Source organism: Akebia trifoliata, chromosome 15, assembly GCF_017979445.1.
Source record: "Akebia trifoliata isolate Shusen 1 chromosome 15, ASM1797944v1, whole genome shotgun sequence".
Classification (NCBI taxonomy): domain Eukaryota; kingdom Viridiplantae; phylum Streptophyta; class Magnoliopsida; order Ranunculales; family Lardizabalaceae; genus Akebia; species Akebia trifoliata.
The window spans coordinates 6,089,582-6,101,844 of record NC_141389.1 but is presented as its reverse complement, the minus strand read 5'-3'; the positions used below and the strand labels follow the sequence as shown (position 1 = coordinate 6,101,844).

Below are 12,263 nucleotides of genomic sequence, written 5' to 3'. Positions count from 1 at the left end.
TTCATTGTCATTTTCTATGATGAAAAAGTGTCATTCTGGAGTAAATGGAAATTGTCATTTTATATGATGAATTTCATCATTTTATATGGCAATATATTTCCAAGTAAATAACATTTGTCATTTTATGTGATGAATTTCATCCTTTTATGTTGCGATAGGTGTTATTCCAAGTAAATGAAAATCGTCATTGTGTGCTAAGATTCATTGTTTCATGTGAAAGTTCATTATTTCACGTGAAAAAATTTTATTTTCATTTTCCTAAGCGTCAAGGGTCTCTTGATTTTATTGATTTGCATGATTATTGACGAAAGACTTAGTTTTATCTTGGGATTTTCATTTTTTTAGGGGAAAAGTTTCTAATTGCTAATTGAATGTTGGGATATTTTGGTCATTTTGTCAATTTATGTGAATTTCGGGAAAAGGCTTCTTTCAATCCCATGTGATTATATCTAAGTCACGATTTTCTAGTGTTGGAAAGTCTCTATATTATTGAAATGTGTAGCGATCCTAAGCATACATACTTGTTAATCGAGTGTAAAGTGATAGAGATCCTCAATGTGCGTAATCTCTATGTCGAAAGCACCAAAGAAAAGATTATGAATTCAAAGAGAATTGAGAGATCAAGGATGGGATAGAAACTGAAGGAAAAATCGAAAGATGTTCTTTCACAAGCTTTCGACTTTTCAAATGTATTTGCGCTCATCATTAGGAATCTACAGCAATCAGATGACGGATTGTCAGATCAGGCGGATGCAAATGGGATGTTTACAAAATCCAACGATGAAAAAAATCTCTTTTTTAAATTATGATTTTTAGAGTAATAATAAAATTTTATGCTCTATTTACATATAGCACCCGATGATGTATTTGGGTGCCACGTTGACATGAAGTCCATAGAGATAGTTGGTCCTTAGTCCATATAACCCATTTTATCCTACATTTAGCCATACATGAGTTAGAAGTTTTGGAATGGGCTGATTTTTGGGGAGGAGATCATGCTAACCAAAAATCAGCTCATTCCAAAACTGAACCCCAACCACAACTAATTAAACTCTTGAGAGATGCTATTGGCACTCCAACTTTTATTTATTACATCCCAAGTTTGAGAGATGCTATGAGGAAACAATTTGTCTCTCTAGAACTTATTATCCAACTTCTAATGAAGTTGTACATATTTTATTACATATTTTTTTTTGCTTTTACAAAATATAAAGTATAGTTTTAGCATTTTATGAAAATATTTATCAAATGGAAAAAAAATTTAGAAAAATATTTGGAAGGAATTCCATTACATTTTTTGATAGCAACTATTTTAGATTCTACAAATGAAAATAAAAGGTTTAAAAATAACAAAAGGAATTATTATCACGTTGGACAATGTATTATGAATGAAATTAAAACAACGTTCTTTGAACTTTTTAATTAATAAATATCAAATTAACTTTGGTAGTAATCCAAATCATATTTTTATGATTTTGATACTTTGGCATGATGGAAGGAATAAAATGGAGGGGTTTCTATTCTTTTGATACTTTGGTATGATAGAAGGGATAAAAATGGAGGTATCAATTCTTTTAGTCATGACCCATGATTTACTGAATGCTCCATTGTCTAAAACTGCATCTGAATTAGCTTTTAGCAGAGGTAGATATGTGCGAGACACGACTATCGAAGCCAGTTGCATCAATCTACTATGGAGTATTGTATTTGTTTAAGGGAATGGTTAAGAGCTGATAAGATGACACAATATGAGCTTGTTGAAAAGGAAGTTAGATATGAAATGGAATAAGTAGATACATAATATGTTGAATATTTTATTTTGTTTTTTATTTTTTTATTTTTACATTTGCTATATTATTCAAATTGTTATTATAATTTTTTATTTTGGATAGACTTGTGCAATAGATTAATAAATGAGTAAGTAAGAACCAAGTTTGGATGTACTCATCTTATTTAGATGCAGTCCCCACCCTTAATTTTGTAATAATTGTTTAATTATATTACTTTTACTTCAAATCTGCCATCCTTAATCTTAAGATTCAATTTATTTCAAGGCAAAATTACTTAAAGGACCATCGTGGAAGGGTTTTTGTCTAAATATCCCTAAGTTTTGCGCAATAGTTGGATAGGACAATTAGTAAATTTTTTCTTTCTTAATGGTCCCTCGTACTCGTTAACTCACAAGTTTTTTATTTACTATCGAGTTCACAATTTTTACTGTCAAACTCACCACAATTTACTGTCGAGTTCACCGCTTTTTATTGACTATCAAACTTGACACTTTTTATTTATTGTCGGGTTCACCAATTTTAAAATAAAAACTGGTGAACTCGACACTAGTAAAACTCACCCATTTACAATTTTCAAGTTTTTCTGACTAAAATAATGGATAGATCAACTAAAAACTTGATATAACGACTTGTTTAGATGATTTCAACTTAAAAGAAACACTCTTGATCGATTTTCATCCCAAAACCAAGAAAAAAATTGAAAAAAACCCTAATTTTTTATTACATCATCAAAATATTTGAAAATAAATCCTTGAAATAACTACTTTGAAAGTTATTAAAATTTATGTGACATTTGATCAGGTTTTGGATTCCATGTGGAGATTGGTCGCAAAAATTTTCTGTTTTTCTAAATTTTAAGTTGTTAAAATTTATGACAAGCTATACGTTTTTCGATAAAAAGTAAAGTTATTTGTTAATAAATTAAGAAAAATATGTAATCAAATTTGGCTTGGGATTATTTTTGAGGAGATCAACTGGATTAAATACGTTAGAGAATAAAAAAAAATGTTCAGAATATATTTGAGTATCATTGACAAAATGCGGTTATTGGGACCCCAATTAAAAAAAGGAAAATGAGTGAGTGGTAGAGAATAAGTAAAAGAAGGAGTGCTAATAGAATCTCTCTCTCCCTCTCTCTCTAGCTGTAAAATGAGATGTCCCCTGTTTTCAAAGTGATGCGATGCCTCTTGCTCCCTCTCTTTTGCAAAAGTTGTTTGCCACCACCAATCTTAATTTTTTATGAATATTTGACATACCACTACTTTATAAAACTAATGACATACCGTTTTGTCTTTCTGGCCCTTTCCCTGCCCTCCCCTCTACATTTTTGCAAATGTTGGAGATACCCCTATTTTGAAATAGATGACATGCAGTCATGCACCCTTTGACATTGTTCTTCTCTCCCGAACTAACACAAAATAATCTAAATACCCTCATATTAAATCACTAATCAATTTTTTTTTCTAAGAAATTTCGTCCTAAAAATATTTATCTTCAAATTGTAAATTAATTTTAACCTATTTAACTTCATGTTCAATACATCGTTACCTCACCCTGATTACTGGTTGAAAACAATATATTTTCTATCAAAATATCACATCATCTTCTACTCCAAAAATCTTATCTTTTACTTTAGGCTTGAAGGTTAAAGTATATCAATCTTTAGGTTGAAGGTTAGGGTTAAAAATTTACCCAATCAACTTTGGAAAGAAAAATCAAATGGATTTTGATTTAAGATTGAAAACGAGGTTAATGAGATCATTTTGCATTAATCCATTAAAGAAGAGCCAGATCAAAGGGACACATAGGCATTTGGTGAATATTTGAGGTACCCTATTTTTTAAACTGATGACACTTGAATTAGTTCCTCTTACATAGATTAATGAGAAATGATCTAAGTGCCATTTTCTTCAACTTCTAACAAAAACCCTTGAATTATCTCCCTTAATGTCAATTCTCTTCTTACAAGAAAATATTGGCTCCACCCCTGATGAGTGTTATAATGTTTATAATGTTGAGATTATAATTTGCAGAAAACCCTTGTAATGTTTGAAGAGTGTGTTTGAAGCTTAATGTGAGTGAGATAAATGATTGAAGAAATTGTGATGTAATAGGTAAAAGTAAGGATGGCAATAGCAACTCTCTTAATTTTATTAGAATTTCAGTATTTATAATCTAAATTAAATATGATTTTAGGATTAAACATCTTTTAATCTTCATTCCCTATTTCATAAAAATATTTTTAATTATTTTTATACAAATATGCATGTATAAATAATTGTGAATCGAGGTTTTATCTTATCCAAGATTAATTGACTGGAGATAAAGATTTGAAATCATGGCATGAGTTCATCAAAACGTATAGTTGTTTGTTAAAAAAAGTGAGGAAAATATGTTACCAAATTTGCACAATCGATAGTACAATACATCAATTAATTCGATGAATTGCTAATTAATTCAGAGAATTAGTCTGGCCTGACCCTATACAAGTTACCAGTTTTGGTCCCACTGAACCGTTCTTTATCCAATGTGGAGGCGAGGTATGCTCATTAAACCTTTCATGACCAGTTTAGTAAAAATCAATTCATGGGGCTTTTGGAATATTAAAGACGATACTATTAAATAAAATAAAAAAGTGTCTAAAATTTCTACTTTTTGAAAACATTTGAAGAATTTTGTGATGGTGGCAGTTAAGAGTCCAAAATTTTCCGTTTTTTAATTATTTTTAAATATAGTTGAAAAAAAAAATATTGATAGAAGCCAACTTATGATGTTTGAATCTGTAAGTGATGAAGCTATGAAGTACTACGATAAGGAGTTCATTTCTTCTTTAAACAATGAAGCATTCACATTCATGATGTTTTTGGATGGTTGCTTTGTTTTAGATTTCATTTATCATATCCTGTTTGGTAGCAGTAACCACGAGTTGTTAGCATGGAAATGACATACATTTTATATTTAGAGGTTTGTTCTTACTTGAGAACTAGCTTCCATACCCAGTTTTGAAGGTGCTGATGGACTTCAAAAAAGGTCCTAAATATCAAAGTGAAAATATGATTTATAGTTATGTTGACTAAGAAATGGAAAACAACTTTAGGAAAATGAACAAATTAAGATAATGAGCAAGCTAAAAATAAAAGAAGGTGTTTGTCGGAATTTTTTATGAGTATAAGATTTTGGTGAAAATCCACATGGATTTCACCTTCTTGGATCTCAAAGCTCTTTTTAAAGGTTATATGCTTACTTGGAAGCATCTTTTTGTTGGTTTATCCTTTAAAATGTGTCAATGAATTGGACATTACCATGGAAAGAATAGAGACCTTATGCATGAGTTGTGTTCTCTTAGGAGCTATTTTTTTTTTACCTTAAAGAGTTATGTGTAGATCTAAATCGATCCACACCTTTGACACAAACATTTTAAAGAAAATATAGTAATGCATATGCACATAATGTATAAATGTAATGGACTTAGAAAGAGAAGATTACCTCTAAGGAAGAATTACTCTGTAGCTCTTAAGTCATTAGAAAAGAAAATAAGAAAAGTTATATTCTATGAATTTAAATTTGTAAGGAAAGTAAAGAACAACTAATCTAAGAATTTAAAGTTTGTAAAGAAATTAAAGAGCAACTAATCTAGGAATTTAAAATTTGCAAGGAAAATAAAGAACAAATATTCTAATGCGCTTGAGAGCTTATTGAAGGATTATAGGAGGAGATTATCTCTACGAGATTTTACTCTCTACGTCCAAACCTTACTAAAACAGGTTAAGATCTACATTGCTACAAACAAAGAAAGCATAAAAATAAACTTACTTAAATGTAAAATAAACTCACGAATTTTTTATTTACTGTCGAGTTCACCACTTTTTATTACTGTCGAACTTGACACTTATAAAGTTCATATTTTTCATTGTCAAACTCACTACAATTTATTGTCGAGTTCACCATTTTTTATTAACTATTGAACTTGACACTTTTTATTTATTATCGAGTTCACCAAGTTTTAAAATTGGTGAACTCGACACTGATAAAACCTACCCAATTTCAATTTTCTAGTTTTTTCGACTAAAATAGATGGATAAATCAACTAAAAACTTGAGATAACGACTTGTTTAAATGATTTCAACTTAAAAGAAACATTCTTGATTGATTTTCATTCAAAAACTACAAAAAAGTGAAAAAAACCATAGTTTTTTACATCCATTATCAAAATATTTGAAACAAATCCTTTGAAAATGAATTTTTTTCTTTCTTAATTCATTTCAGATGGAATAAAGTCTTCGAAACTCAATTGATATGTCAATACTCCAATTTTTGGATGAAAATGATGAATTTAGATGGTTAGGACATTCAATTGGGAGAAATGTGGGAGATGAGGTCCAGGGACCCTTTAGAAAGAAAAAATTTACTAAATGTCCTTCCAAGCTATTGCCAAAAACTTATGGACTATTTAGAAAGAAACCCTTCTACAAGGGTCATTTAAGTAATTTTTCCTTATTTCAACCTTTAAATATCATGGTAAGCTAGAATTTTTAGGAAAGTAGGAAATGCTAGGATTATTTTATAGAAGGGCTAAAGTGAGTTGAAAACGATGAATTGAATAAAATATTGAATAGCATAAAAAAAGAATAATGATTTTCTAACAAGAAAGTCTGCCCTCAGATGATGTGGCAAGGACATGGAACCATAGATGTTTTTCACTAGGAATACAAATGCACATCCCCATAAAAGATGTGCAGTTGTTTATCCCGAGAAAAAAGATCTATGGTTCTGCGTCTTTGCCATGTCAGGCGAGTATTAACTGAGTGAAGATTTTCTAGTTAGAAAATCATGACTAAAAAAAAATGATCATAGAGGTTAAAGTGCTTTAAATCATTAGCTTTTGGGAGAAAAATCAAAGATAATGTTTTATCTATAGGTTGATGATGAGGGCTTTTATGTCATTTAATGTTGTTCTATAAGAGAAGACCATGGTCAAGGGGCATGTCTTCTATTTTATACCACATGAGGTTTCTAAAAAAATTCTCCAAAATGTGGATGGATATCGTTAGATTTAATTGATGTAGCATAGGATATTTATATGTGTCACCATCTATTTGGTGAACTGAAAAGTTAGGAGAGAGAAAAGAAAAGTTAGATTATGCCTAGGGGTGTACATTGGATCCGTCCAAATCGAGAATCGAACCAAACTGAACCTTAAGATTGGATTGGATTGGTTTGATTTTATAGACAAACGATTCAATTTCTGATTAAAATTTTAAAAAATCAATTGATTCGGTTCGATTAACGATTTAGGGATGTCCTAGACTCGAATCAAACCAAGAATCGAACCAAAATGTCTATAGGGGATAGTTAGACAGTTTGGTGCAAAACAGAATAAATGATTTTTTTTATTCTAATGGATCTCAATTTAAAGTAGGTAGGCCACTGCAGAATTATGAAGAAACCTCCTCATTGCATGACACGTGGTGTTTTGAATTTATTTCATGCATTTACATTTCCCAAAATTGTGAAATATCTTCTTAAAATGCCACGTGTAACCTAATGAAGAATGTGTCATCAAAATTTTGATACGATATATTGATTTAAAATTTTTTTCTTTATTCAATCATTAGACACAATTGTAACCCAAATCGAATGACAGAACTTTATGTCAAATCCAACCGTTACCCAAATTAAATGAGACAAATGACATAACTTTATGTCAAATCAAATCCAAACGTAGGGACCCTAATTTGGTTTTTGTCTATAAAATTCTAAGCGAAGTCTCTTTCATTGTACCTCTGAAAATTAGGATTTTGTATTGCGTGTAACACCTTGGCAGGCATGAAGGAGGGTTCAACCACGAAGACCAACGAGTCTCAATCTGACGTTGATGGGTAAGTTATTTTTATTCTATTATATAATTTTTTATTCCATTGTTTTACAATTATATTTAACGTTAAATGTTGTTAGAAAGATTGTTTTTTCAATTCTATTTAATAGTAAATTTTGTAACAAAGAATTTATAATTTATAATAAAAAATAGCTTCAAAGCCATGTTTGAGGCTCCTCATTAAATTAGTCATATTAGACTAATTCCTCGCTAAATGCAAGATGAGGTTTACTCCTTACCTTAAGTTAAAGTTGCATTTTCTAAATGATTTAACAGATGAGATATTTGAGAAGTACCTTAGATTTATTTAAGGTGTGTTTGATTACTTAAAAATAGAAAAAAAAAAAAATTGTATTTATTTTATTATAAAAATTTTCATTTTTTATGTATTTGATTGATATTTTTTATGAAAAATGAATTCACCGTAATCTAAAAATCCAACTAAGGTTTTAGATTTCATTTTCCAACTGTGTCAATGGGAGAATGAAATTCACCCACCCCCCGAAAAAACATAGCTCAACTTATTCTTCTCCTTTACCTTTCCACCACCACTACCATCATCGTCACCATGGTTATCAATTGGCATCGCCGTCGTCAAGATCTTCTCTCTCTCCTTCTTTCTTTTTGTCCTTTGCACCCTTAGTCGCTATAACCCTACTCCCCCTCCTCCTCTCACTCTTTTATTCTTCTTGTTCTTACTCTTCTCTTTGATTTTTTTTTTCCAAACTCGAATCAAACACACTTTTTAAAATTTCACCCTACATATTTTCTACCATCATTTTTTCAAGGATTTCAAATTCTTTAGAAATTGGGTTTCCATGCAATCAAACAGACCTTAATTTAGTTTTTTTTTTATTTTTTTTTTTTTTCTTCCTTTTAGAGGTGAAGTGTAGCTTGTGTTGTCACCATAAGCAGAGTATAGATTTTCTCTATATAAAAAGTAAAAATTAAAAAACCTATTTTAGGCCACCCTGATCTTTTTGAAAGTGATGTAGTACCCTATAACATGTTATATTTGAGATGTCCTTGGTTTTCAAAGTGATGCCATGCCTCTTTTTCCCTCTCTTTTGCAAAAGTTGTTTGCCCCCCCCCCCCCCCCCCAACCAATCTTTTAACTTTTTTACCTTCCTTAAATATTTGGGGTGATTTAGACACCCCCTCTTAATTTTTGATGAATATTTGACATACCACTATTTTATAAAATTGATGACACACCCTTTTGTCTTTCTGGCCCTTCCTTCTACATTTTTGCAAATATTGGAGATATCCCTATTTTGAAATAGATGACATGCAGTCATGCAGGCAAAATTTTCTACTTTTTGAAAGAATTTGAAGAATTTTGTGATGGTGGCGGTGAAGTGTTTAAAATTTCCCTTTTTCATTATTTTTAAATATAGTTAAAAAAAAAAAAAAGTGATAGAAGCCAACTTATAGTTTTAGTTATCTCCTCACATGCCATTTGTGTGTTAGTTCCATGATTACAGTTACATCCATCCCAAGAAGTCAAAAGGATGAGTTGTTGGACAGCATAAAGAAGGGCACAAGCGACCGAAGGACCAATGGCAACATTAAAATTCCTAGGGTACCGCAATGGTTGAAGAACGAAGCGAATAAGAAATGCTTTGAGCCTGCATTGGTATCAATTGGACCTTATCACCACAAAAAGTTGGAATCATCGTGGATAAAAGAGCTCAAGATCAAAACTGCTCAGCGATTTGTTAGTGGTTGTGGTCCTAGCATTGATGAGGCCTACAAAGATGTCTATAGTGGGGTTGAATCTGTAAGTGATGATGCTATGAAGTACTACGATCAGGTGTTCATTTCTTCTTTAAACAAAGAAGCATTCACAATCATGATGTTTTTGGATGGTTGCTTTGTTTTGGATTTCATTTATCATATCATGTTTGGGAGCAGTAACGACGAGTTGTTAGCATTTGGAAATGACATACATTTTATATTTAGAGATTTGTTCTTGCTTGAGAACCAGCTCCCATATCCAGTTTTGAAGGTGTTGATGGACTTCAAAAAAAGCCCTAAAGAACAAAGTGAAAATATGATTCATGGTTATGTCGACTTAGAAGTGGAAGACAACTTTAGGATTTTTTCATCATCTTTTGGTAAAAAGCGTGAACCCTATCATATCCTAGACCTTTTTCGGACCAAACTAGTCGGTGACAATCCCATTGATGACGAGCTTGGGCCGACGAGTTATGGTTTGTGGCGATCATACCCTCCAGTTAATGAGCTTCTAGATAAGGGGATTACATTCAAGACAAATGATTTAGGTGGTTTATATGACATTGAATTCAAATCTAACATGTTCAATGGAGAGCTATCACTTCCTATATTAGAAATTAACCACTCCACCAAAGATAGGTTTCTCAATTTAATTGCCTATGAATTGAGTTCTGATTTCCTCGGTGATCGTGCATTCATCTCCTTCATTTGTTTCCTAGATACACTCATTGATCATGCCGATGACGTGAAATTGTTGCGTTCTGCGGACATAATCTACAATTACCTTGGCAGTGATGAGGAAGTGGCTAAGCTCGTCAACCAGTTGGCAATTGGATTGGGTCATAATCCTTCTGCCTATTCGAAAATTGTACATGGAATTCATAACTATTGTAAAGACAAGCGGAGGGTCTACATAGGTGAATTTGTGCACACTCATTGCAGTAATCCATGGAAAATTATTGCTTTAATTGCTGCATGTTTTATTATCTTTCTTACCGGCATCCAAACCTTCTTCACAGTCTTTCCTCCATGAATCAAGAAAACTTATTTCTATAGTCATGTGACCAGTATTGCTTTGTTTGTTGCAAGTTGTGTGAGTGTGTGTTCTCGCAGGTGTGTAAGCTCTCTTCTTTATATCATTATATGTAATAAATAATATTGTGGAACTTTGTGTGTAATTAAAGTAGACTTTATCTAATATTTGTGTTGCAAACTTACATCCCAATTGATTGATTTATGTTATAATTGTATGAATGGATACTATAAAAGGTTTTTAAAATTCTATTTTTTTTTTGTTTGTAATGAATCTTATATCTAAAAAATAAGGGGAAAATGTCTACCTAGAACTCTAAGCTAAAGAGGTTCGGTTTAGAGACAAGGAGGTGTTAGACAACCTATTCCTCCCATCTTAAAATAGTTACTAATATATGACTATAGGTGAAGATTAAAAACTCTTTTTTGGGTTTTGCAAATAAAGAAAATTATAGAGAATAGTTGAGAAAAATTAGTTATAGTCTAGCTCTTGAAAATAAACAAATTAAAATAATGAGCAAGCTAAAAACAAAAGAATATCCTTGCTTGAATTTTTTATGAGCCTAGGATTTTGGTGGAAATCCACATGGATTTTACCTTCTTAGATCCTAAGGTTCTTTTTAAAGGTTATGTGCTCACTTGAGAGCATTTTTTTGTTGGTTTAGCCTTTAAAAGGTTTTAATGAGTTGGATACCATCATAGAAAGACTAGGAACCTTATGCATAAGTTGTGTCCTATTTGAGTCAGTTTTTTTAAGGTTAGAGAGTTACATGTAGATTTAGATCGATCCCCACGTTTGACCCATAGACATTTTAAAGAAAACATAGTGATGTGTATGCACATAATGTACACATGTAATGGACTTAGATAGAGAAGATTAGCTTTAAAGATGGATTACTCCCCAACTCTTAAGCCATTAGGAAAGAATCTAAGAAAATCGTTATTCTATGAATTTAAACTTGTAAGGTAAGTAAAAAACAACTAATCTAAGAATTTAAAACTTATAAGGAAAATAAAGAGCAACTAATTTAGGAATTTAAAGCTTGCAAGAAAAATAAAGAACAAATATTCTAATGCTCTTAAAAGCTTATTGAAGGCTTAAATGAGGAGATTACCTCTAAAAGGTTTTACTCTCGACTTCCAAGCCTCACAAAAACAAACTAAGATCTACATTTATATAAGCAAATAAGTCAAAAAAATAAACTTGTTTAAATGTAAAAAAGAAGAATTGATAGAGGAAGGAGGTTTTGAAGGGGATTACAGAGGAAAAATCTGAAAAATCACAACTACGCCCCACCTTGGTCTCTTCTTCTTCATTTTTTCTTTCTCTTGTTTTTGGTTAGTGTTTCCTAGGTGTTTGCGAGGGGATTTGGATAGAGTTTTGGTAGGCTAGAGGATTTTGAGGAGAGACTTTTATAGAATTTTGGGTTACTTGAGTTATTCTTTCTTATTTTCTTTGAATTGGAGTCCTATTTATAAGATTGTTAGAGACCTTTGGGGATAAACTTGTCATAAATCATAGGGTTCCCAATATTTGTAATAAAACCTCTAGAGAAAATGTAAATTACCTCGCCTCTCCTTGGATTTGATGGTCTTTCACTTACCTATAGGTCTCACCAATTATGATGATTAAGATGATAGGATAGTAAAATGCCATAGTTTCTCGAGAATTATTTAAAAATGGTAGAAAGGTCCTAGGTTATTGGTTTTGGGTCAATCAAGAAGGAATTAGACTAGATGGCATGTAAATATGAATTGAGATATTGAATATTAAGGTCATCCAGCCCAACTAACTCTCTAACTACCTAGAGTTAATCTAGTCTTTACTC

At 31.3% G+C, this 12,263-nt stretch overlaps 1 protein-coding gene across 1 annotated transcript; it reads left to right on the top strand.

Annotated features, from left to right (window-relative positions):
* Nucleotides 1-7,569: 7,569 nt before the first annotated feature.
* On the top strand, nucleotides 7,570-10,576 carry LOC147384103 (UPF0481 protein At3g47200-like). The gene is made up of 2 exons (XM_086426494.1): nucleotides 7,570-7,669; nucleotides 9,136-10,576. The coding sequence occupies exons 1-2, from the start codon at nucleotides 7,617-7,619 to the stop codon at nucleotides 10,433-10,435; spliced, it is 1,353 nt and encodes a 450-aa protein (XP_086282620.1). The 5' UTR covers nucleotides 7,570-7,616; the 3' UTR covers nucleotides 10,436-10,576.
* Nucleotides 10,577-12,263: the final 1,687 nt, after the last annotated feature.